The sequence below is a fragment of the Pristiophorus japonicus genome, chromosome 3 (assembly GCF_044704955.1).
Source record: "Pristiophorus japonicus isolate sPriJap1 chromosome 3, sPriJap1.hap1, whole genome shotgun sequence".
In the NCBI taxonomy this organism is placed as follows: domain Eukaryota; kingdom Metazoa; phylum Chordata; class Chondrichthyes; family Pristiophoridae; genus Pristiophorus; species Pristiophorus japonicus.
In genome coordinates this window covers 61,365,881-61,393,845 of record NC_091979.1, presented here as the reverse complement: position 1 = coordinate 61,393,845, position 27,965 = coordinate 61,365,881, and the positions used below count along the sequence as shown (strand labels likewise).

The following is a 27,965-nucleotide window of genomic DNA, read 5'->3' as shown; positions in this document are numbered from 1 at the left end:
GGGGTTTCTGACGTAGTGGTATAGAGGAGTGATGATTTTCTCTGCCCTCGTGATTCAACAACCACAACCACAGGCCTCTCGACACTGAAGGAAAATCAGTGTCCGAAGACACCAAAGATAGAAGAAACAAACCACCAGACTGCGGAAGGCACAATAGTGAGTATAACCTCTGGTCCCCAGAACTCCCAACTCAGTTAGGCCAGGAAAGGTGGGAGGTTGGGCATTGTACTGCTAAACTGGTGTAAAGATTTTCGTTGTGTCCGTTTAGTGGGATTTAGGGGGATTGTTTTGTTGGTGTATTGCTGTTTGTTGAGTTACACCTTGCCAAATAAATTGGAAGCCTAAAGTTCCTCTTGGAATCACCTTGTCTCAGTTCTATTGTATTACATCTCCTGATCGTGAGTCTTATGTCAGAACCGTGTAAGGGAAGCTAGGAGCACCTCGAAAACGCTCAACTGTGTGTCACAGGCTAGGGAAGAAGGGGTTCGGAGTGTTTGACACTCACAGGTGCCTCACAGGCTAGGCATAAGCTGTGGGGACGCATGAGTCTCAAAACCCCCTTCATAAGCTGTGGACACAGTCTCTCCAGGGGTGCTCTTGCAGCACTCAGGGTACCTCACAGGCCAGGCATAAGCTGTGAGGGCAGAAGCCCAGAGAGAGACACCCAAGGCACAACAACAACCCTGTGAAAAACCCCTTACAGGGTAGAAGGGAAGTGGTAGAGACTCTCATGCGTCTCCTGATAACCAACTTAAAACAGGTATTTGTAGACCACCAGGGGTGGGTTGCATTCCTGCATTGGTTGGGAAGAGTTCCTTTTTGTCAAAGAAAAATAATTTTCTTGTTCCAAGAATCTGTAACAGATGTTCATAAATGTGTACTTGACTTGCTTTTGTTACACTAATAAAATAATCTTGCTTCTAGGTGCCGATATTTTAATCATGAAGCTACACAAAGAAGCTTGAACAAACATTAAAAATGCTGCCGTGTGCCTTAGCACAACTGAATGTTGGACCAATCATTACCGTGTCTCCCAGCCTCAAAGTAATCCCATCCATCTCCACAAACGAGAACATCTGCCGGGTCGTGTCCCTCTTTATCTCTTCCTTCAAGTGCAGTGGGGAAACCCGGGACCACACCACCACATATCCTACGGTACCATTTCGAGCTGGGCTCACATAAGTGCACTTCAGGTGGATGCTGGTACCCACTAACTCTGGGGTAATCAGTGGTTTGTCAGGCAGATTGGGACGCCTCGCTGAAAAAGAAAGATAAGCATTGATGTTTCAAATGTCGTCCACAAACCCGCAAATGATATATATTTACAAAACTAGACCCACGCAAATTTTCAGATTTTGAAAAACTGCCAGAGAAGAATGTGCATCACTACGACAAGCTTCTCCTTCTTCGACAGCACCTCCCAAATCCCCAACCTTGAAGGTCAAGGGTAACAGGCGCATGGGAACACCATTATCTTCAAGTTCCCCTCCAAGTCACACACCATCCTGACTTAGAAACATATTGCTGTTCCTTCATCATCATAATCCTGGAACTCCCTACCAAATAGCACTGTGGGAGTACCTTCTCCACACAGACTGCAGCGGTTCGAGAAGGTGGTTGACCACCACCTTTTCAGGGGCAATTACGGATGGGCATTAAATGCTGGCATTTCCAGTGACACCCACATCCTGTGAATGAATTAAAAAAAAGGTGGTATGCTAATACATTAGCAAGCTGTTCCACGAACTATCGCCACATCCCGTTTTGACCTGTATTTTCCTACCCCTGCTGCAGCAGGGAAGGCAACCGGTCATCTATTCACTGACCCGCCACATGTAAATGATGGGGAGTAGGCAGCACCCAGCAACCTTTCTGCTAGCAACACTGACACTAAGGGCTGCCAGGAGAGGGGTGGCAATAGTCCCTGGGACAGTGGCTGAATGTCCCATTGATGCTGATAGTGAGCAACCCTCCTTCTCCTCGGGTCCCAAAACCTACCTCAGTCCAATGTCTAACATAAATTGAACCTGTTGATCTTCAGGGCTCTGCATCACCAACCTGATTTTTCTCACTGGCAGTGGCAGGCTCCATTTTAGTGGCATAGGTATCATCATCATAGGCAGTCCCTCGGAATCGAGGAAGACTTGCTTCCACTCCTAAAGTGAGTCCTTTGGTGGCTAAACAGTCCAATGCGAGAGCCACAGACCCTGTCACAGGTGGGGCAGATATTCGTCGGGGGAAACGAAGGGGAGGTGGGACTGATTTGCCGCACGCTCCTTCCGCTGCCTGCGCTTGACCTCTTCACGCTCGCGGTGTTGAGATTCGAAGAGCTCAATGCCCTCCCGGATGCACTTTATCCACCTAGGGCAGTCTTCGGCTATGGACTCCCTGGTGGCAGTGGTGATGTTGCACTTTACCAGGGAGGCTTTGAGGGTGTCCTTGTAATGTTTCCGCTGCCTTTGGCTCAATGGCCATGAAGGAGCTCCGCAAAGAGCAATTGCTTAGGGAGCCTCGTGTCTGGCATGCGAACTATGTGGCCTGCCCAGCAAAGCTGATCGAGGGTGGTCAGTGTTTCAGTGCTGGGGATGTTAGCCTGGGCGAGGATACTGATGTTGGTGCGCCTGTCCTCCCAGGGGATTTGCAGAATCTTGCGGAGACATCGTTGGTTATATATCTCCAGCGAATTGAGGTGTCTTCTGTACATCATCCATGTCTCTGATCCATACAGAAGGGCAGATATTACTACAGCCCTGTAGACTTACTGCCCCCCATAGGTATGAAAGTCTGCCCTGACTGAGTTATAAGCCCCAATTCAGGAAGCTGGGTGAATGTCAATGTGGCAGACCCACTCCAACCCACCTCCAGCAGGAAGAGGGAAAACCAGCCCATGCTGTGCCAGTAATTCCTCCCACCACCCAACATCTCACTACCCCATCTCTACCCACTCCTCTAGCTCAAGTGCCCACTAGCCCCCCCAAATCCTTGCCCAGCTACTCAACACATTCCCTAAACTACTCACTACTCACTCGCTAATCATTAAAAATAAAACATGGTCTCAAATTTACCGCAGGGTTTCGGAGATAAAAATTTATTGCTTCCAATTTTATGCAAGCAGGCTGTAATTCTGTCATTTGTTTTGGATGTTCTAGATGTAGCACTGTACTATATTTATTGCCCATGGTGCCAAGACAGAGTAGCACGTCCTGTTTTGATATTTTTACAGCGGCGGACAATAAATATAAAAATTACTTTTAATTTTATCTGCAGCACAATGAAAGTATTGGACTGAGACGGTTTGCTCCATAATGCGATTCAGTCAGCAGCATTTCATCTGAGCTGTGGGTGAGAATAACTCTTACACCCAGGAGAAAGCTGTATTGCTATGCAGTTGCATACAGGCAGAAAGCTCCACTACCAGCAGGTAGGTTTGAAATGTTTTGAAGAATCCATTGAGTTTTTTCAATTTTTTCCAAACATTAAATGAAAAAGGTCTACAAATGAATAAAGTACCCAGCAAGTCTAAAGATCCCCATGAAATGTCGAGGTGGTCTCAAACCACAGCATGTTGGAGTTAGACTGGGGTCTGCTGCCAAAGTTATTGCCATAAAGCTAAATTAGTAGCATAACTGGAGTTGGACTCATTATTTTTGGTTAAAAAAAAATGTCTTCACTCTTTGAAAATAAACCATTTCAATTTGTTCCAATTTGTTTATAAGAAATAAAGAACCCTAGAATATACAGCACCTTACCAAATCCTCAGGATATCCAAAATCACCGTACAACCAATTAATTTCTTTTGAAACAAAGTGGGGGTTAAATTAGTCAGCCACTGAAAATGGGCACTGAGATCACGATGCACAATTAACTCTCGCCCATTGAGTGGAATGCAGGCAGCATGCCAACTTCATGCTGCCTGCTAATTATAATCATTGCTGCATTCAGGCAGCACTCCCAGGTCTTGGTGGAGGAGAAGGAATGGAGGAGAGATGTCCTGTAACCTCCAGACATATGATGACCAGACATATGATGAGAAGGCAGTGGAAAAGATAGCCATGGAGGTCAATGCCAGGAGTTTACCCCCCAGGACCTGGATTGAGTACTTCAAGAAGTTTAATGTTCTCACACGAGCGGTCAAGGTCAGTGAATGCATCTTCAAATGATGTATCCTACCATCTGTACTGCTAGCCTCATCCACTGCTCAATTCATCACACCCATATCGCTCACTTAGCAACAATCTCTATCAATCAGGACTTACACCTAACATTCATATGCTTCACTTCATCCTCACACACTTAACATTGTCGCAAGCCTCAAAACCACGTCTCACAGTTTTCACACAATGGCAGCCACGACAGCCACATCACCCAGATTCCACAACATTCACTGACACACTTCCCTCTCTCGTGCAGCAGGAACTAACCGGAGGGGGAGAGACCCGCCTGCATGATCTTTTACAAATTGAAACATAGAATTATGGATTTATTCCACATGGAGAAGATAGTGCTGGCCATTATGGGAAGGGCCATGACTGAGCCTGTGGTCACCAGCGCAGCAGAAGACATTGAAGATGAGGGTATCCGCATACCTAATCCTCCTTCTCTCAATCCACTTCTCCCTCATCCCAGTCTCTTCTGACTGAGAAGCTGCTGTTGGTTTAAGTATGCACTTCTCACTTTTTCCTCTTCCCTCACCACAACCCTACCCTTGTCCCTTTTTCCTTTCCAATACCCAAGAACTGCAACCTGCCCAGGCAGTGGAGGAAGAGCAAGAAGACAGTGAAGATGAAGGGACACGTAACTCGATTTCACAGTCGCAGCCACTAGCTCAGATACTGACACTGCGTATAATTTAGAGGGTAGTATAGAGGCAGGATCTGCACACGGTCAGATACCCGACACAAGTGCACTACAGCCAGGTCAGGGGGAAAGGATACCGCAGGTGGCAGCTCACCAGAGGGCGAGATTGCATATGAATATTGCTGCAGAGGACTCAGATGATGACTTCAATGGGTCAGGCTACAGAAGAAGGCTGATGAGTGTACACACCCAAATGCTTGGTGCACTGGAAAGCCTGCATCCAATGTCAAAGAGCATGGAGGAGTTTGGCACCAAGTTGACTCAGGGCTTTGTATAGAGCTTGGAGCCCATCCTTTCCAAGGTGGAACCGATGGGACCTCCGTCAACATACCTGTGGAGCCAACCAGTGTCTGATGTCCGATGTCTCAGCTTCCATTGGAGCACAAGCAGTAAACACCCAATGTCTGAGTGCTGCAGTAGAAGTTCAGACTGCTGTCATGCAGGCTCAGCTTGCTGCCATGGAAGCTCAGAGGGCTGCCATCATGGCTCTGGATATCAATATGCAAAGGGGCATCCAGGACATCACAGCCCTCCTGCAATGTGTTCTCTGACAGATCTGCTTCCTAAAGTCCCTCTGCGGATATGGCCTCCTGCTGAGCCCCCTCCTCCTCCTCCCTCTTCTAGCAGCTTGACCTGCTCTGTGTGACCTCTGCCCATTCTCCAAGTCATGCTGAATGCCAAGAGGAAGCCCTACTAGGCTACCCATGTCTGGAAGTAACTGGTTTGTGCACAAGCCTTTAAGTCACCAAAAAAGTGCTTCAACACCAGCCAGACTACTCCCTGCAGACTACTGAAACATTTAACAAGTATGGAAAAGCACCCAAAATGCATAGAATTGCAGCAACAGTCAGAAGAAATAATCCAGCAACTAACCTGTAAGTGGTTGACGATCCCTTTAAATAGCACTGATGCCGTTGAATGCATGCTCAACTTTGGGAGATTAAGGGAGTGCGTAGGCTGGTGCGTTGGGCACCAAAATGGCAGTGCTACCATCAAATCAGCATTGCATGCTGATTGACATCATGATCTGCCTGCACTGCATGTTGCCAGCGGACGTTAGGGTCACGCGTGCTAATCCAATTAACAATATGGCATCCAGCGCACTTCACGTCAGAAGTTTGCGAGTTCTGCTGATTCAATTTTAAAACCTTAAAGGGCCTCGTAGTGCCCGGGCTCTACCAAGCCCAATGTCGCCCCCCCGGTAAATTATCATATAGGCAAACACAGCAGCTAATTTGCGCAAAGCAAGGTCTCACAAACAGCAAATTAGATAACTAGTCACCACCTCCAAAAAGGATAATTGACTGAGTAATGAATGCTGCTTAGGACACCGGGAAAACTGCCTGCTCTTCTCCAAATCATGCCATGGGATCGTTTTTATCCACCTGAACAGCCAGACAGTTTAAAGTCTCATCTGAAAGACAGTGGGGTAGAAATTCACCCCCACCGGAAACCTGGCTCACCTACCGTTTTCAAAGTGTTTTTACTGCCGCGATAGATGAGGTGGACTCTTAATCGATTTTCAGCTCTTTGGCAATTTTTTGTCAGCAGCGGAGCAGAGATGACGTCACGATGCGTGTGTGTCATCCACTCTCCCCTTCACTTAAAAGGGAGAGCCTTCGGCATTCAGAAACTTCAGTTCACTGGGCCACTAGGGAGGGTTTCGGCCGAGCCAGCGGTCTGGAACCCAACTTGTTGGTGGCCTGGCCGAACCCGGGTGCATAATTGCTTGGCCGATCGGGAAGTTGAATGCTCACAGCTGAGCCAAGCTAACATATCAATTTAATCAATCCAGCTCATTATGCTCACAAAATATCAAATGCTTAAGTGTTAGATCATGGTTAACAGCAATTGAATAACATTAAACTGATGGTTTACAGGGAAGTGAACATTATTTTGACTAAAGTTTCAAGTAATGTATGCTTATAGAGCAATCCTCTGACATCAGTAATGTTGGAGTATATACTGTTGGTTCTAGGACCCTACATGTACTTCAAAAAAAAGTCGATTGCCATAAATCAAATACCAGCTTTAATCTACCATTGTCCAACTGTTCTACTCATCAGTGCACAGAGGTCAAAGAGGGCATACATAAAATCTGTCCGTTCATGATCAGTTGTTATGTGGATAGACTGGAGAAGCTGGGTTTGCTCTCCTTAGAGCAGAGAAGGTTGAAAGGAGATTTGATAGAGGTGTACAAAATCATGAGGGGTCTAGACAGAATATATCATCATCATAGGCAGTCCCTCGGAATCGAGGAAGACTTGCTTCCACTCTTAAAATGAGTCCTTAGGTGGCTGAACAGTCCAATACGAGAACCACAGTCGCTGTCACAGGTGGAACAGATAGTCGTTGAGGGTAAGGGAGGATGGGACAAGTTTGCAGCATGTTCTTTCCGCAGCCTGCACTTAATTTCTGCATCCTCTCGGCGATGAGACTCAAGGTGCTCAGCGCCCTCCCAGATGCACTTCCTCCACTTAGGGCAGTCTTTGGCCAAGGACTCCCAGGTGTCAGAGGGGATGTTGCACTTTATATGGGAGGTTTTGAGGGTATCCTTGTAACGTTTCCTCTTCCCACCTTTGGTTCATTTGCCGTGAAGGAGTAGAGCGCTTGCTTTGGGAGTCTCGTGTCTGGCATGCGGACAATGTGGCCTGCCCAGCAGAGCTGATCAAGTGTGGTCAGTGCTTCAATGCTGGGGATGTTGGCCTGGTCGAGGATGCTAATGTTGGTGCATCTGTCCTCCCAGGGGATTTATAGGATCTTGCGGAGACATTGTTGGTGGTATTTCTCCAGCGATTTGAGGTGTCTGCTGTGCATGGAAACTGTTCCCATTGGCGAAAGAGTCAAAACCCAGAGGACACAGATTTAAGGTGATTGGCAGTACAACCAAAGGCGACATGATGGAAAAGTGTTTTACGCAGCAAGTGGTTAGGATCTAGATTGCACTGCCTGAAAGGATGATGGAGGCAGATTCAATTGTGGCTTTCAAAAGAGAATTGGACGAGCATCGTAAGGAAAAGAAATTGCAGGGTTACGGGGAAAGGGCGGCGAGTGGGACTAGCTGAAGTGCTCTTGGAGAGCCAGCAGGGGCTCAGCGGGCCAAATGACCTCCTTCTGTACTGTAACGATTCCATAATTCTATGATTTTATAAACAGGAAGAATACAAGAGACATTCGTTTTCCTAGTTCCAAATCACTGCAGCAAAATTGTCATAGTGAAAGTAGTTAAGAGAGAATAAGAATGCCAATGCTGTTTCATAAGAACATAAGAACATAAGAATTAGGACCAGGAGTAGGCCATCTAGCCCCTCGAGCCTGCTCCGCCACTCAACAAGATCATGGCTGATCTGGCCGTGGACTCAGCTCCACTTACCCGCCCGCTCCCTGTAACCCTCAATTCCCTTATTGGTTAAAAATCTATCTATCTGTGATTTGAATACATTCAATGAGCTAGCCTCAACTGCTTTCAGACACATAGTACAGAACAAATTCTGCTCCTGAAAGACATAACCCCAATTTAATAGGTCATTTATCACTACTTTCATACCAAAACAAAGAAAGGTGCGGTGTTTGCCCAGGTATAATTTCTCAGTTTCACAGCTTAGTTCTTAAACCAAAGTCTGACTGATATTCCAAATCCAATTAAACAGAGAAATAAGACAAGCATGCCTTATAACAAATGGATTACTTTGGCGAGGCAAGAATAAAATAACCTATCATTTTTTTTACTGTAACAAAAGCAGCTGATGTTCTAGATAGAAGATCAAAGCCACTAACTGAAACCAATGTGCCAGTGTAGATGAAAACATAAATGACAAAGGGATTGTTATGTATGTAAACTTTACTAGTATCTAAGACTTGCCACCAGGGGGCGCACCTGTTGGAGACCCAAAGGTCACCTGCACACCCCAGGCAAGCAGGTATAAAAGGCAGTCTACCATGCTGCTTCCTCACTCTGGAGTTACATTAAAGAGACCAAGGTCACAACAGTTTGAGCTTACAGTATACAGTCTTGTGGAGTTATTCTGAACAGAACAGGGATATCGACAGATAAAGTGAATGGGCAAAAATGTGGTAAATGGATTTCAATGTAGGCAAATGTGAGGTCATCCATTTTGGACCTTAAAAAGGATACAACAGGGTACTTTCTAAATGTGAAAAGCTAAAAACAGTGGACATCCAAACAAACTTGGGGGTCCAGGTACATAGATCATTAAAATGTTATGAACAGGTACAGACATAACCAAAAAGGCTAATGGAATACTGGCCTTTATATCTAGAGGATTAGAATACAAGGGGGTAGAAGTTATGCTGCAGCTATACAAAGCCCCTGGTTGGCCAGACCTGGAGTACTGTGAGCAGTTCTGGGCACCACACATTAGGAAGGATATATTGGCCTTGGAGGGAGTGTAGCATAGGTTTACCAGAATGATAGCCGCAATTCAAATGTTAAGTTATGAGAAAAGATTACACAAATTAGGGTTGTATTCCCTAGAATTTAGAAGGTTAAGGGATAATCTGATCGAAGTTTTCGAGATATTAAGGGGAACAGATAGGGTAGATAGAGAGAAACTATTTCCGCTGGTTGGGGATTCTAGGACGGGGGCATAGTCTAAAAATTAGAGCCAGACCTTTCAGGAGTGAAATTAGGAATCATTTCTATACAATGTGGGCCAGACATTCCACATTGAAAAATAGCTCCGTTTTTTGCCATTATTTCCAATCAACAGCAATTTTTTTAGACTGAAATAACACCAAAAAAAGTAAGTCCTAACTTTCACCAAAAGTTTTTAAAATTTTGACGTAGCCTTAAAATACCTCCTTTTTTAAGGATGGAGCTAAATTTTTTCGCCTTAAAAATAATGCCCGTTCTGCACATGCCCAACACGCAAAGCATTTAGGTTTCCAACGTAATGTTCTTCAATAAAATGCAAGGCACAATTGAAACTCGGCGAGTTGGTTCACAAAAATACGGGGCTCTCGACAATCTTAACATATCCTTAAATTGCATTTTCTGTTTGCATTTCGCCCCAGCCCCTTAAACTAATAACAGCTATAGTAGCCTGAATTAAACAGGAGGGATTTGTTCACAAAACCTCGAGTTGGAAGGATTCCCATTGACCCGATTATTGGATGTCAGAGATTTCAGCTACCACCGAACTATTCCCGTCCCATCTCCGAAACTTTCAATTGTGTTTTACTATTTCTAAATAACCTTTATATATTGGTTATACCTTTTGAATTAATTTGCTCCAGCAGTTATAATGGTTGACCGATGGATCAATGAATAATCAGATACAGATCACGATTAACTGACTGCACTATTCATTAATCATCACATCTCGAAATGTCAACACACAGGGCTCAATTTTCCCCAGTCATTTACGGTGTTTTTTTGGAACAGGCCACTTTTTTTGGCCTAAGTTAAAAAATACAAGTTTCCCCGATCAATTTGCACCAGCGTAACTCAGTTAGTTATGATTTTTTTAGGTTAGTTTTTTTTTCAGTCAAAGGGGGCGTAACCTGCCACCCGTGCCAATTCTGGCCAGTTAGGCAAGTTTGCCCAGCTCAGATTTACTCTACTTCTTCTTAGGCCATTGAATGTGGCCTCTGTAGAAAAACCTTCTGGTAAGTTAAGGAAATTGGAGCAGGTAAGGAAATCAGTGCAGCAGATGCCCGGACAGCAGCAGCAGGAGAGGTAAGAGAGGGGGAGCCTTTCAGGCATAGTTTGGTGCAGGGACTGGGTGGGAGGAGGCCATTTGGCCTGGGATAGGTTCGGGGACCTGAACTGGGAGGCCATTCGGCCTGGGATAGGTGTGGGGATTGGGAGGCAGGAGGTTATTCGGACAGGGCTAGGTATGGAGACCGGCATCGGGAGGCCATAGGGCCTGGGATAGGTGTGGGAACCAGGAGAGAGGCCATTCCGTCAGGGACAGGTGCGGGGATCGGGATTAGGAGGTCATTCGGCCAGGGATAGGTGCAGGGATTGGGACCGGGAGGAGGCCATTCAGCCAGGGATAAGAATATAACATAAGAAATAGGAGCAGGAGTAGGCCATACGGCCCCTTGAGCCTGCTCCACCATTTAATACGATCATGGCTGATCTGATCATGGACTCAGGTCCACTTCCCCGCCCGCTTCCCATAACCCCTTAATCCCTTATCAGTTAAGAAGCTGTCTATCTCTGTCTTAAATTTATTCAATGTCCCGGCTTCCACAGCTCTCTGAGACAGCGAATTCCACAGATTTACAACCCTCTGAGAGAAGAAATTCCTCCTCATCTCAGTTTTAAATGGGCGGTCCCTTAATCTAAGATTGTGCCCCCTAGTTCTAGTCTCCCCTATCAGTGGAAACATCATCTCTGTATCCACCCTGTCAACCTCTCTCATAATCTTACACGTTTCGATAAGATCACCTCTTATTCTTCTGAATTCCAATGAGTAGAGGTCCAACCTACTCAACCTTTCCTCACAAGTCAACTCCCTCATCTCTGGAATCAACCTAGTGAACCTTCTCTGAACTGCCTCCAAAGCAAGTATTTCCTTTCGTAAATATGGAAACCAAAACAGTACGCAGTATTCCAGGTGTGGCCTCACCAATACCCTATATAACTGGAGCAAGACTTCCCTGCTTTTATACTCCATCCCCTTTGCAATAAAGGCCAAGATCCCATTGGCCTTCCCGATCATTTGCTGTACCTGCAAATTAACCTTTTGTGTTTCATGCATGCACAAGTACCCCCAGGTCCCACTGTACTGCAATACTTTGCAATTTTTCTTCATTTAAATAATAACTTGCTCTTTGATTTTTTTCTGCCAAAGTACATGACCTCACACTTTCCAACATTATACCCCATCTGCCAAATTTTTGCCCACTCACTTAGCCTGTCTATGTCCTTTTGCAAATTTTTTGTGTTATCCTCACATATTGCTTTTCCTCCCTCTTTGTATCATCAGCAAATTTGGCTACGTTACACTCAGTCCCTTCTTCCAAGTGGTTAAGATAGATTGTAAATAGTTGGGGTCCCAGCACTGATCCCTGCGGCACCCCACTAGTTACTGATTGCCAACCCGAGAATGAACCATTTATCCCAACTCTCTGTTTTCTGTTAGTTAGTCAATCCTTTATCCATTCTAATATATTACCCCCAATGCCGTGAACTTTTATCTTGTGCAGTAACCTTTTACGCGGCACCTTGTCAAATATCTTCTGGAAGTCCAAATACACCACATCCACTGGTTCCCCTTTATCCACCCTGTTCATTACATCCTCAAAGAATTCCAGTAAATTTGTCAAACATGACTTCCCCTTCATAAATCCATGCTGACTCTGCTTGACCGAATCATGCTTTTCTAAATGTCCTGACAGGTGCAGGGACTGGGACTGGGAGGCCATTCAGCCAGGGATAGGTGCAGGGACCGGGACCGGGATGGGGGGGAGGGGGGGCACTTTAATAATTTAATGGAGGTAAATTGTTGTAATGTGCTTGTGCTTGGTAAGTTGCTGCTATGTATTTTAATGTACTTGTGCAAGTTGCAAGCTGGCTGTATGTTTCCCCATTCCAGCTTTAGCCCTCATTGTGTCCCTGGTTACCGTGGCAACTTGATCCTTTTGGCGCAGATCAAGGCTTCACCCCTAAAACTAAACGACAGACTAGACGGCGCCAAAATAAAGAAATCAAACGGGGAAACTTGGAAGATTTTACTTGGGCGTACTTGGACCCCAAACAAACTGGCTTAACTCTTCACATACGCCAAAAACAGCTTTATCGAAAATTGAGCCCCATAGCAGCAGGGAAATATATAGGCTGAACCTTGAAGATTTCATTGAATGCATAATAGTTCATTGAAGTTTGCATAAGCACAAATGACAATCCCCGGCATGTTTACATATCTCTGATTTTTTTATGTTTTTTCAGTGTATCAAATCTACTTTTTTTTTAACCACAGACTGGTACAAAATGTTGGATTTCAAATGAAGTTAAGATCCTTTCCACCTTTGTCGTGGATCACTGGTTTTTAAAAAGAGTTGCATTTAAATGTTTGACAAATATGCTTTCGGTCTCGAGTGCTAAGCTCCAGTGTCTGTTTTATTTCAAAGCTGCAATTTTCTCCTGTTGCTGGTCTTGGGTGATCAATTTGCAATCCGCTGAACATTGATTTTCAAAAAATCGCCCTTTACTGGCCCTCCATAATGTCTCAAACATATCCTGCATTCATAAACACAATAACAGTATTTAAATCTATAAGCATTTCTCTCTTTAGCTCTGTGTTGCACCATTCACTCCCCCTCAATAAAGAGCAGCAACTATCTAGAATACTGGATTTATAGGAAATGCTGTAAACATTTTTAAGTAGTTTTTATATAAAATATAGGTTTTGTTCCCTCCAAAAGCTTTAACTTTTAGCTCCCATTCCCGAGATGGCCCCGTTAAAGCTGATTTTGATTGGACTTGACTTCGTAAGGCAAGCTTTTTAAAAATGGCATTTAGCACTGTCCTTAAAAATATCCTTTTGGGGAAACTCGTAAAAACGATGTTACCATTGGGTTTGACCCCAAGTGATGTCACAAAATGGTTTAAAAAAAAAACGGCCCTTATTTTTTAACAACGGCGTTATACCATTGGCGAAACTAACAAAATCGCCTTAAATTTATTTAGCTCCAAAAAAAACTTTGATCGTTACGGTGGCGAATTTCTGGCCCAAAGGGTGGTAGAAGTTTGGAACTCTCTTCCACAAACAGCAATTGATGCAAGATCAATGGTTAATTTTAAACTGAAGATTGATAGCTTTTTGATAACTAAAGGTATTAAAGGATATGGGCCAAAGGCGGATATATGGGGTTAAGTCACAGGTCAGCCATGATCTCATTAGATGATGGAATAGGCTCGAGGATCTCAGTGACCTACTCCTGTTCCTATGTTCTTGGCTCAGTGGGTAGCACTCTAGCCTCGGAATCAGAAGGTTGTGGATTCAAGCCTGATTCCAGAAACTTGAGCACAAAATCTGGGATGACTGAGAGAGGTTGCACTGTTGGTTCACAGTGACTGTGCTGTCTTTTGGATGAGATGTCAAACCGAGGTCTTGTCTGCTCTCTCAGTTGTAAGTTTAGATCCCATGGCACTATTCAAAGAGTAGCGAAATTCTCTACCATGTCCTGACCAATATTTATGAGTGGGACTCCCATATCTAGAGCCTTCTGGATGTCAAGGAGAATACAAGGTAGGATAAGGCAAAAAAGGGAAGTTTATGTTAGATACCGTGCTAAATGCTGCAGAAAGCCGAGAGGAGTAGAGAAGGTGCAGACATGAACTTAAAAAGGCAATAAGGAAAGCAAAGAGAAGGCATGAAAAAATATTGGCAAGTAAAATCAAGGAAAACCCAAAGATGTTTTATAAATACATTCGCAACAGGATAACTAAAGAAAGAGTGCGGTCTATTTGAGACCAACGAAGGTAACCTGTGTGTCGAGGAGGAAGATGTAGGCATGGTTCTTAATGAATACTTTGCATCTGTCTTCTCAAAAGAGAGAGATGATGCAGACATCGTAGTTAACGAGGAGGAGTGTGAAATATTAGATGAGATAAACACAGTGAGAAAGGAAATATTAAGGGATTTAGCATCTTTGAAAGTAGATAAATCACCATGCCCGGATGAAATGTATCCCAGACTGTTAAGAGAAGCAAGGGGGGAAACAGCAAAGGCCCTGACCATCATTTTCCAATCCTTTCTGGCTACAGGTGTGATGGCCAGACAGAAGAGGACAAGGCAGGTAGTGCAGGAGTCTCCTGAGTACATCTCGTTCTCCAACCAGTATTCTGTTCTGTGTACTGGTGGAGGTGATGGTTCCTCTGGGGAGTGCAGCCAGAGCCAAGTCCACGACATCACGGGTGGCTCAGCTGCACAAGCCGATAAGAAGAGTAGAAGAGCAATAGTGGTAGGGGATTCAATAGTCAGGGGAACAGACAGGCGTTTCTGCGGCCGCAGATGTGATTCCAGGATCGTATATTGCCTCCCTGGTGCCAGGGTCAAGGATGTCATCGAGCGGCTGCAGGGCATTCTGGGGGGAGAGGATGAACAACCAGAGGTCGTGGTCCTTATCGCTACTAATGATATAGGTAGAAAGAGGGAAAGAAAGTCCTGCAGGCAGAGTTTAGGGAGCTAGGAGAGAGATTAAAAAGCAGGAACTCAAAGGTAGTAATCTCTGGATTACTCCCAGTGCCATGTGCTAGTGAGTACAGAAATAGGAGGATAGGATAGATGAATGCGTGGCTGGAGAGATGGTGCAGGATGGAGGGCTTTTGATTCCTGAGGCATTGGGACTGTTTCTGGGGGAGGTGGGACCTGTACAACCGGATGGGTTGCACCTCAACAGAGCCGGGACTAATATCCTCGCGGGGGTGTTTGCTCGTGCTGTTGCGGAGGGTTTAAACTAGCTTGGCAGGGGGATGGGAACCTGAGAATAGATTCAGTAGGGAGAGAAGCAAAGCTGAAATTGGAAACCAGAAAAGTAGAAAGTAATTTTCAAAGACAGAGGAAACAAGGGTTAGAAAATAAACAACAAGGAAGTTTGGCAATGCTAAATGGTATATACTTCAATGCAAGGAGTATAGGGAATTTAGGTAGACGAGCTGAGAGCACAAATAGACACTAGGGAGAATGATATTATAGCTACTAAAGAGATATGGTTGAAAGGGCAGGTATGGCAGCTCAACATTCCTGGTTACAGGGTTTTCAGGCGGGATAGAGAGGGGGATAAAAAAGGGTGGAGGTCGCAGTATTGGATTAAGGAGCTGTGAGGAGGGATGTTATATGGAAGGATCATCAAATGAGGCCATATGGGTCGAATTGAAAAACAGAAAAGGGGTGATCACACTGCTGGGGTGTACTATAGACCCCCAAACAGTCAGACGGAGATAGAAGAGCAAATATGTAGACAAATTTCTGAGAATTGCTAAAACTACAGGGCAGAAATAGTAGGGGATTACAACTAGCTTAATATTAACTAGGGTAAAATGTGAAAGGTGTAGAGGGTGCGGTATTTCTAAAATGCATTCAGGAGAACTTTTTTAGTCAGTATGTAGCAAGCGCAACAATGGAGAGGGCGGTTCTGGACTTAGTTTTAGGGAATGAAGCTGGGACAGTTGGATCCAAAAGTGGGTCAGAGGTAGGAAGCAAAGTTAAAGGTTGATGGGTGTTTTTGTGACTGGAAGGATGTTTCTAGTGGGGTTTTGCAGGGATCAGTACTAGGGGCTAGAACCTCCACGTTCTTTGCATGCTTAATGGCCACTTAAAGCCCATGATGTATAATGCCCATATATCGCCCATTTTGGCACAAAATGGAAACTGACAGGCTTTTTTAGGAGACTTATCGCCGAGCGTTATTTTCCCAATTGGCTTAACGCCGGGAGAAAATATTATCACCCGCTCACTTTTTTGGGCGGAATCAGCAGAATGGGCGAAATCAACGTCCATAATATCGCCCAATGTTACTTTCCACACGGATTTAAAGCCGAGATTTAATATGAACACCCAGCCACTGTTTTTTGTTGTAAAGAGTATATTTACCCATACTAGCGGCCATGGAGATTGCCCATCGTCAATTTCACCACCTCACACACATATCGGCCACAATATCGGCCACTCAAAAAAACGGCCACAGAAAGTGGAACTAACCAGAATGAATGCCAGCGGTGTGGCTGGCATTTGTTAAATCCCACTCTTACGTGAGGAGCTGATATCGAAAAGATTTGCCTGAAAGAGCGCTGATGTGAGTGACAACGCTGACACAATGCTGCGTGTGTGCAGCTGAGAAATCAATGGTGCCCATCACCTTGGTGCCAGTTAAAGTTTACGTTTATTGATGTTAAGTTGTACTTAACCCTTTCATGGTAAGGGATCACACATGTGTAACGGTCCAGCTATCTGAGGCAATGCGCAACAAGGTTATGTTCAATAACAAAAGTTTAATCTCAACATTGGTCTGAAATCATAAGTATTACAGCCAATAACACCCAATCCCCACCCATACTCCACTTTCTCTACCATTGACATAAATCACATGTTCAACATGTCCAGCAACACAGAATACAAAGGCAAAGCAGGAGCGTGGTCCCCAGCCTCAAGACATTGCAACAAATTGCATACACCCAGATGGAGTTATAACAGAGCCATCACCTGCGCACATGCACCTCACTTTCCTTCCCCCCTCTCCTTCTTCTGCCCACCTCTACCCCTTCCCCTCCTCGCTCCATGGCGCCTGGCCGAGGAGTTCCTCAGGCGGTGCCTCATTGGGGGGGGATGAAGGCAGATGTGGTGGTTACACGGGTACAGGAGCGGGGGTTGCCAAGGGGGCAATATTCTCTGATGCAGAAGTAGGATCTTGGTCCTTGCTCTCATCTGTCGTTCGCAGTGGTGATGCAGAACTTAGGGATGGAGTGCCGCACTCGGGGACCACTGGGAGCCTGTGGCAGCAGTGTTCCTGGCTACCAGCTCCAGGGCCTCCTCCATCCCTTCCATGTTATATCTTATTTGTTGGACAAAAGCTCGGTGTCAACTATGTTCTTGGTGCTTAGTAGGCTTTTTTCTACTAGTGAATCTCCGTCGTGCCTCCCACAACAGCCAGACAAAACTTACACACCACAGCCACACACGCTTTCAGTCCCTCTGAGCTCCCTCTCTCTCTGACTCCTCTTCTGCGCATGTCATGATAACCCTTGACCTCCGGAATCATGGGGATTGAGCGTTGCCATGCCGTTGCTAAGGACGGCCACACTTTATGGCAGAAGGTCAAAAACATTTAATACTACCACTCATTTGATATCGCTCACGGTAACGCTCATTTTCAAAAATGAAAACTAGGTGTTTTGAGAATGGGTGAGAAGCCGGTGATCTGAAAACCCTTTTTTAACACCCACGCCAGAAATAACATCCATTTTTGGGCGCTAAGCACAAAAGTGAAGGTTCTATCTAATGTTCCTCTCTTTTTGTGGTATATATCAATGATTTGGACTTGAATATAGGGGGAATGATTAAGAAGTTTGCAGATGATACAAAAATAGGCTGTGTGGTTGAAAATGAAGAAGCTGCAGAATGAACTGGCCAGATGGGCAGAACAGTGGCAAATGAAATTGAATCCGGAGAAGTGTGAGGTAATGCATTTGGGGAGAGTTAACTGGGTAAGGGAATACACATTAAATGGTAGGACACTGAGAAGTGAAGAGGAACAAAGGGACCTTGGAGTGCATGTACACAGATCCCTGAGGTAGCAGACCTTTATTTGGCTTTATTAGTCGAGGCATAGAATAAAAGAGCAGGGAGGTTTTGTTTCAGCTCTATAAAACACTCGTAAGGCCACAGCTAGAGTACTGTGTGCAGATCTGGTCACCTCATTACAGGAAAAATCATTGGAGATCTTCCCTCCACAGTCACCAACCTCATAGTTCCCCAACACTGCACAGCCTGCTTCAACCTCGTTCCCAAGATCCACAAACAGGACTGCCCTAGTAGACTCATCGTTTCAGCCTGTTCTTGCTCCACATAATTGTTTTCTTCCGATCTCAGCTCTATTTTTTCTCCCCTTATCCACTCTCTTCCCACCTACATCCTGCTTGACAAATCTTCTGGAATTTTTGGAGGATGTATCCAGTAGAGTGGACAAGGGAGAACCAGTTGATGTGGTGTATTTGGACTTTCAGAAGACTTTCGACAAGGTCCCACACAAGAGATTAATGTGCAAAGTTAAAGCACATGGGACTGGGGGTAGTGTGCTGACGTGGATTGAGAACTGGTTGGCAGACAGGAAGCAAAGAATAGGAGTAAATGGGTACTTTTCAGAATGGCAGGCAGTGACTAGTGGGGTACCGCAAGGTTCTGTGCTGGGGCCCCAGCTGTTTACATTGTACATTAATGATTTATAAGAGGGGATTAAATGTAGTATCTCCAAATTTGCGGATGACACTAAGTTGGGTGGCAGTGTGAGCTGTGAGGAGGATGCTATGAGGCTGCAGAATGACTTGGATAGGTTAGGTGAGTGGGCAAATGCATGGCAGATGAAGTATAATGTGGATAAATGTGAGGTTATCCACTTTGGTGGTAAAAACAGAGAGACAGACTATTATCTGAATGGTGACAGATTAGGAAAAAGGGAGGTGCAACGAGACCTGGGTGTCATGGTACATCAGTCATTGAAGGTTGGCATGCAGGTACAGCAGGCGGTTAAGAAAGCAAATGGCATGTTAGCCTTCATAGCGAGGGGATTTGAGTACAGGGGCAGGGAGGTGTTACTACAGTTGCACAGGGCCTTGGTGAGGCTACACCTGGAGTATTGTGTACAGTTTTGGTCTTCTAACTTGAGGAAGGACATTCTTGCTACTGAGGGAGCGCAGCGAAGGTTCACCAGACTGATTCCCGGGATGGCGGGACTGACATATCAAGAAAGACTGGATCAACTGGGTTTGTATTCACTGGAGTTCAGAAGAATGAGAGGGGATTTCATAGAAACGTTTAAAATTCTGACGGGTTTAGACAGGTTAGATGCAGGAAGAATGTTCCCAATGTTGGGGAAGTCCAGAACCAGGGGTCACATTCTAAGGATAAGGGGTAAGCCATTTAGGACCGAGATGAGGAGAAACATCTTCACCCAGAGAGTGGTGAACCTGTGGAATTCTCTACTACAGAAAGTTGTTGAGGCCAATTCACTAAATATATTCAAAAAGGAGTTAGATGTAGTCCTTACTACTAGGGGGATCAAGGGGTATGGCGAGAAAGCAGGAATGGGGTACTGAAGTTGCATGTTTAGCCATGAACTCATTGAATGGTGGTGCAGGCTCGAAGGGCCGAATGGCCTACTCCTGCACCTATTTTCTATGTTTCTATGTTTCTATCCGTGACTCCTCTGATGCCCTCTGTCACTTTAACAGTTTCCAGTTTCCTGGCCCCAACCGTCTCCTTTTCACCATGGATGTCCAATCCCTCTGCACTTCCATCTCCCACCAGGATGGCCTGAGGGCACTTATTTCTTCCTCGAGCAGAGGCCCAACCAGTCCCCATCCACACTACCCTCCTCCGCCTGGCTGAACTTGTTTTCACGTTGAACAAATTCTCCTTTAACTCCATTCACTTTCTCCAAATTAAAGGAGTTGCTACGGGAACCTGCATGAGTCCTAATGATGCCTGCCTTTTCGTGGGACATGTGGAACTTTCTTTGTTCCAGTCCTACTCGGGTCCCCTCCCTCACCTCTTTTTCCGGTACATTGATGACTGTATCGATGCCATTTCCTGCTCTCGCCCTGAGCTAGAAAATGTCATTCACTTTTCATCCAATTTCCACCCTTCCCTCATCTTCACATGGTCCATCACCGACTCTTCCCTTCGCTTCCTCGACTTCTCTGTCTCCATTTCTGGGGATAGGCTTTTGACCACTATCCACTATAAGTCCACTGACTCCCACAGCTACCTGGGCTACACTTCCTCCCACCCCGCATCCTGTAAGGACTCCGTTCCATTCTCCCAGTTTCTACATCTCTGTCGCATCTGCTTTGACGACACCACCTTTCACACTTGTGTCTCTGACATGTCTTCCTTTTTCCTCAACCGAGGATTCCCCTCCGCCTTGGTTAACATGTCCCTCGACCGTGTCAGTTCTACTTCCCGCACCTCTGCTCTTACCCCTTCCTCTCAGAACCACGACAAGGTTCCCCTTGTCCTCACCTTTCACCACACCAGCCTCCATGTTCAACGGATCACCCTCCGCCATTTCCGCCACCTCCAGCGTGATCCCACCACCAATCACATCTTCCCCTCTCAACGTTCCGAAGGGACCGCTCCCTCCGAGACACCATGGTCCATTCTGCAGTCACCATCAGCAGCCCCTCTCCTTCCCACGACACCCTCCCGTGCAAGTGCAGGAGATGCAACACCTGCTCTTTTACCTTCTCCCTTCCCACTATCCAGGGCCCCAAATACTCCTTCCAGGTGAAACAGTGAATTACTTGCACTTCTTTCAATTTAGTATACTTTATTCGCTGCTCACGATGTGGTCTCCTCTACATTAGGGAGACCAAACGTAGATTGGGTGACCACTTTGCTGAACACCTCCGTTCAGTCCGTAAGTTTGACCCTGAGCTTCTGGTCGCCTGTCACTTTAATTCTCCCCTCCACTCCCATTCTGATATCTCCGTTCTTGGACTCCTCCACTGTTCCAATGAAGCTCCACATAAGCTTGAGGAATAGCACCTCATCTTTCGTTAAGACACTTTACAGCCTTCTGAACTCAACAACAAGTTCAAAAATTTCAGAGCATAACCTCTGGCCATCTTTGGCTCCCTTCCCCCCTCTCCCCTCCTCCACATCTTAAGTTATTTTCTTCTTTCTTCTTTTTTTCTCTTTGTCTCTAATGGCAGCTGGTCATTACTCCGCCATTCACACCCTATCCAGCTTAACCTTTTTCTAACTTCTGCCATTACCCATCATCCCTTTTGTCTCTCTAATCTCTCCTGCCTTCCACCCTACCACAGACCTTCTCTTTTATTCTTCCTTCACCTCCCCCTTTCAGTGCTTAAGAATGTGCTCTTTTCGAACATTCGGCAGTTCTGACGAAGGGTCGTCGACCCGAAATATTAACTTTGTTTTTCTCTCCACAAATACTGCCTGACCCACTGAGATTTCCAGCATTCTCTGAATTCATTGCAGGAAAGATGTAATTGCACTGGAGAGGGTACAGAGGAGACTTACGAGATGTTGCCTGGTCTGGAAAATTTTAGCTATGAGGAAAGATTGAATAGGCTGGGTTTGTTATCCTTGGAACTGAGGAGTGACCTTATTGAGGTGTATAAAATTATGAGGGGCCTAGATAGTGAATAGGAAGGACCTATTTTCCTTGGCAAAGGGGTCAACAACCAGGGGACATCGATTTAAAGCAATTGATAAGTTAAGAGCAGATATGAGGGGAAATATTTCACCCAGAGGGTGGTGGTGGTCTTGAACTCATTGCCTGAAAGGGTGGTAGAGACAGAAGCCCTCACCACATTTAATGGGTGCTTAGATGTGCACTTGAAGTGCTGTAACCTGCAGGGTTATGGACCAAGAGCTGGAAATTGGGATTAGGCTGGATAGCTGTTTGGCGGCCAGCACGGACACATAAGCCCGAAATGGCCTCCTTCCGTGCCATAAATTTCTATGATTTCTATGATTCTGTGAGACAAAAATTGACCGCGAGGTTGATAGTGAGGAAGAAAATTGTAGACAGTAGAAAGATATCAATGGTCTGGTCAGATGGGCAGAAAAGTGGCAAATGGAATTCAATCTGGAGAAGTGTGAGGTAATGCATTTGGGGAGGGCCAACAAGGCAAGGGAATACATATTGAATGGTAGAATACTGAGAAGTGTAGAGGAACACAGAGACCTTGGAGTACATATCCACATATCCCTGACAGTATTAGGACAGGTAGATTAGTTGGTTAAGAATGCATGCGGGATACTTTCCTTTATTAAGTGAGGCATAGATTACAAGAGCAGGGGGGGTTATGCTTGAACTGTATAAAACACTAGTTAGGCCACAGCTAGAGTACTGCGTATAATTCAGGTCACCATATTACTTGAAAGATGTGATTGAATTAGAGAGAGTACAGAGGAGATTTGCGAGGATGTTGCCAGGAATGGAGAATTTTAGACATGAGGTAAGTATGGATAGGTCGGGGCTGTTTCCTTTTGGAACAGAGGAGGCTGATGGGAGACTCAATTGAGTTGTATAAAATTATGAGGGGCCTAGATAGAGTGGAAAGGAAGGACCTATTTCCTTTAGCAGAGAGCTCAATAACCAGGGGCATAGATTTAAGGTAATTGGTAGAAGGATTAGGGGGGAGGTGAGGAGAGCTTTTCACCCAGAAGGTGGATTGTTATTACGTATTGTTACCTTGGCCAGTTGCTGAGAGCTTGGGGCCCAACTGCCTTTTACTTTTAACCTGCAGGCGATTCACCTCGGTTGTCTGACGACTGGAAATGGTATAAGATTCTCGGGAATATTGGTCCATCGACATAGCTGTCTGACAAGCTAAACCAAAGGTCAAGTTAGGGGTTGTCAACAACATTCTTCTGATTGCTTAATTTTCCATCCCACAAACAAAGTGGTGACGCAGTGCTCGGTCTTGAAAGTTTCCAAAATGACAGTGAATAGATAGCTTTTTTAATGCTACAATGTACTCACTGATACTTTTGTCGGTTAACTGATCTTGTATTCTGAAATGATTACTTTTTGCAATTTCTAGGAGCTCAGGACTGTAGAGTTGTGCTAACTTAATTAGAATCTGCTTAAGTGATGTGTCCTTTGCCTTGACAAGCACATTTTTCAGGGTTTCATACACCTCGGGGCCTGCTTCAGTTAAGAAAATAGCCTGTTTTCTTTCTAACACCACCTGGTTACGGTTTTTAATTATCGGGGACTTCAATGATATTCGCGGTGAAAAACATTTCTAGCTACTCCACATATGCTCCGAAAGTTTCACAGTCGTGATGGAATTCACCCAAGCACCCTATTGTATCCATAGGGGCAGCCATCTGGACTCTGGCAGTTCAGCCAAGTGTACTTGTAATTTACCTTGGATTTTTAGTTGTTAATCAAAACAGAGAAGCTCTCAATCTCTCTGTCGGTTGGCTGAATCATCCACCAACAAAAATTTCAGCTAGGTTATCCAGAAGTCCTATCCTTCATCGCCAATGTGATATCTGCTGTACAACCTCACAAACACACAGGCTCGAAGATGGCTGATAGCTTAGGAACCTGTCAGGTGACCTGTTCCCTCTATTTTTATGAATAGCAATGGCTGCATTACCACAGTAGTCCACTGGATAGAGCTATATATATTACAGATATGCACTTGAAGTGCCGTTACCTACAGGGCTACGGACCAAGAGTTGGAAGTGGGATTAGCCGGATAGCTATTTTTTTGGCTGGCACAGACACAATAGACCGAATAGCCTCCTTCTATGCCACACATTCCTATGATTCTATGATATATTATGTGCAAGCTTGTAGTTTATACACTTAACATCTCTATAATACCTTAGGAAACCCTACCACCAGCAAAAAATTCAACCCAGCATGTCATTACAGCAACAAAGCATCATGGCGTACAACCTCTATATGGGTTTCACCGGAGGAAATAAAAGACCCCAACAGGGACATTCTGGAAAGGCCATTTTAATAGCATAACCGTTAGCATCTCTATACATTGAGCTTAGCTTCTTACGAGCACTGTTCATTTGTTTTTTAACTAAAACCTGTTTTTCAAAACAAACTGTGTTTCCTATAAAACTGGATGCGAAGTTAAGCCTCTAAATCACTTGAACAATTTATATTATTTTCTGAAGGGAATGCCCATAAAGCTCCATTCTATGTCATGCCGGCTTTGTACAATCTCAAATCGGAACTAGTGAGTGTCACTATCAGTCAAAGCTGAGAAGCAGTATCCAAAATGATTTTGTAATGGAAACTGTAGCTTTAACTTCCTGGTCTTCAAGGGAAAGGCCCGGTGACGTGATCCCTGACTAAGCATGAGATCCGCTTAATGTTGGGATTTCAAAACTATCCCCCAGACAACTGTAGGAGAACCCACTGTAAGACCGGTCTAATCAGAGATATATGTTCAGTTCAAATTTTAAAATATTCTAATCATTCTATGCTCAAGAATATTTCTGCACTTTAAATGAGAAACGGCATGCAGCTTACCGCTGCAATTTCTCCTGACTGAGAAAAACAACTGCAGACTGAGTTAGCTCTACATAACCGTCTATTTGAGGTGTGTCTACAACATTCTCCAACTTATTATCAGATGAAATAAACATAGTGAGAGAGGAGGTATTAAGGGGTTTAGCAGCTTTGAAAGTGTACAAGTCCCCAGGCCTGGATAAAATGTATCCCAGGCTGTTAAGCGAAGCAAAAGAGGATATAGCAGAGGCTTTGACCATCATTTTCCAATCTTCTCTGGTTTCAGGTGTGGTACCAGAGGACTGGAGGAATGCTAATGTTGTACCTTTGTATAAGAAGGGAGAAAGGGATAGATCGAGTAATTACAGGCCAGTCAGCCTAACCTCAGTCGTGGAAAAATTATTGGAAAAAAATCCTGAAGGACAGGATAAATCTACATTTAGAAAGGCATGGATTAATCAGGAACATGCAGCACGGATTTGTTGAGAGAAAGTCGTATCTGACTAATGTGACTGAATTTTGCGAGAAGGTAACCAGAAGGGTCGATGAGGGCAATGCGTATGATGTAGTGTATATGGATTTTAGCAAAGCTTTTGATAAGGTACCACATGGCAGACTGGTCATGAAAGTAAAAGCCCATGTGATCCAGGGCAAAGTGGCAAGTTGGATCCAAAATTGGCTCAGAGGCAGGAAGCAAAGGGTAATGGTTGATGGGTAAATTTGTGACTGTGAGGATGTTTCCAGTGTGATTCTTCAGGGCTTTTTGTGGTATACATTAATGATCTAGACTTGAATATAGGGGGAATGATTAAGAAGTTTGCAGATGATACTAAAATCTGCTGTGTGGTTGATAATGAAGAAAAAAGCTGCAGACTGCAGGAAAATATCAATCAACTGGTCAGATGGACAGAACAGTGGAAAATGGAATTTAATCCAGAGAAGTGTGAGGTAATGCATTTGGGGAGGGCTAACAAGGAAAGAGAATACACATTAAATGGTAGGACACTGAGAAGTGTAGAGGAACAAAGCGAACTTGGATTGCCTGTTCACAGCTCCCTGAAAGTAGCAGGCCAGGTGGATAAGATGGTTAGAAGGCGTACGGAATGCTTGCCTTTATTAGCCGAGTCATAGAATCTAAGAGCAGGGGGGTTGAATTGTATAAAACACTGGTTAGGCCACAGCTGGAGTACTGTGTGCAGTTCTGGTCACCGCATTACATGAAAGATGTGATTGCACTGATGAGGGTACAAAGGAAATTTATAGGATGTTGCTGGGAGTGGAGTATTTTAGCTATGAGGACAGATTGGATAGGTTGGGTTTGTTTTTCTTGGAACAGAGGAGGCTGAGGGGAGACCTCATTGAGGTGTATAAGATTATGAGGGGTCTAGATATAGTGGATAGAAAGGGCCTTAGCAGAGGGGTCAACAACCAAGGGGCATAAATTTAAAGTAATTAGAAGGTTTAGAGGGCATTTGAGGGGAGATTTCTTCACACAGAAGGTTGTGGGGGTTTGGAACTCACTACCTGAAAGGGTGGTAGAGGCACTCACCACATTTAAAAAGTATTTGTAAGTGCATTTGAAGTGCCGTAACTTGCAGGTTACGGACCTAGAGCTGGGATTAGGCTGGATAGCCTCTTGTTGTCCAGCATGGACACGATGGACAAAAAAGGCTACTTTCCGTGCTGTAAATTTCTATGATTCTATGATTATTTCACTGCAATGCAACTTATAAAGAAAACAAGACTTGGATTTATTTGGCACCTTTCACGACCACCGGACATCTCAAAGCACTTCACAGTCAATGGAGTACTTTTGGAGTGTAGTCACTGTTGTAATATAGGAAACACGGCAGCCAATTTGAGCACAAGCAAGCTCCCACAAACAGCAATAATCAAAAGATAATCTTTTTTTGTTGTTATTTTCTCAATAATAATACATCATAGTTGTTGTATATCTGTAAAGCATGCACTCCCATGTTCCGCCACCAGGGAGTGCACCCCCTGACGTCCCAAGGGATCCCAGCATCCCTTGGGAGCACTGTATATAAGCCGACCCCTAAGGCCTGTTCCTCACTCTGGAGTGTCTTAATAAAGACTGAGGTTACTTTAACCTCCCTGTGTGCAGTCTCATCTGTGTTAGGAACACAATAACTGGCGACGAGTATACGAATCCAATGCAAAGATGCAGCAAACTGTGGGCATCCTGGAGAAGTTCTCGGAGGGTGAGGACTGGGAAGCCTATGTCGAACGGCTAGACCAGTACTTTGTAGCCATCGAGCTGGACGGAGAAGGAAGCACTGCAAAAAGGAGAGTGGTCCTCCTCATAGTCTGTGGGGCACTGACCTACAGCCTCATGAAGAATCTTCTGGCTCCGATGAAACCCACAGAAAAGTCATGTGAGGAGCTGTATACACTGGTTCGGGAGCATCTTAACCCGAGGGAGAGCGAGCTGATGGCGAGGTATCGGTTCTACATGTGCCAGCGATCTGAAGGTCAGGAAGTGGCGAGCTACGTCGCCGAGCTAAGGTGACTTGCAGGACAATGTGAGTTTGATGGCTACCTGGAGCAAATGCGCAGAGACTTTTTTGTACTGGGCATTGGCCAAGAGACCATCCCATGAAAACTTTTGGCTGCAGAGACAACGAGCATCAGCAAGGCCATTGCGATAGCACAGGCATTTATGTCCACCAGTGATAACACCAAACAAATCTCTAAGCACACAAGTGCTAGTAATGTTCATAAATTAACTGGAACTGTGTTAGAAACATAGAAACATAGAAAATAGGTGCAGGAGTAGGCCATTCGGCCCTTCTAGCCTGCACCGCCATTCAATGAGTTCATGGCTGAACATGCAACTTCAGTACCCCATTCCTGCTTTCTCACCATACCCCTTGATTCCCCTAGTAGTAAGGAATTCATCTAACTCCTTTTTGAATTTATTTAGTGAATTGGCCTCAACAACTTTCTGTGGTAGAGCAAAAATGTACAGAGCAGAAACCACGAGTCTGCAGCTGCCAGCAGGCCTCAGGTGACCCAGATGACTCAGAGTCCACAACAAAGGATGAATGCAAGGCAATTCACACCTTGTTGGTGCTGTGGAGGGTTCCATTCAGCCTATTCATGCCGCTTCAAAGGGTATGTTTGCAAGAGCTGTGGAACAATGGGCACCTCCAATGAACTTGCAGACAAGCTGCAAGCTCTGCAAAACCTGCTAACCACCACGTGGCAGAGGAAGATAGGTCTATGGTGGATCAAAGCAATTTCGAGCCTCAGAGGAGGCAGATACATGGGGTGCAACGAAATGTCCACCTATAATGCTAAATGTAAAATTGAATGGCTTACCCGTAGCCATGGAACTGGACACTGGCGCGAGCCAATCCATCATGAGTAAAATGATGTTTGAC

General features: G+C 45.0%; 1 protein-coding gene across 1 annotated transcript in view; it reads right to left on the bottom strand.

The window, feature by feature from the left end:
• The window catches only part of LOC139259736 (von Willebrand factor D and EGF domain-containing protein), a 446,188-nt gene that overhangs the window by 294,839 nt on the left and 123,384 nt on the right, over positions 1–27,965 (bottom strand). Inside the window, exon 5 of the mRNA XM_070875369.1 lies at positions 1,026–1,258. Within this exon, the coding sequence (XP_070731470.1) occupies positions 1,026–1,258 (233 nt within the window). The remainder of the gene's footprint in view (positions 1–1,025; positions 1,259–27,965) is intronic.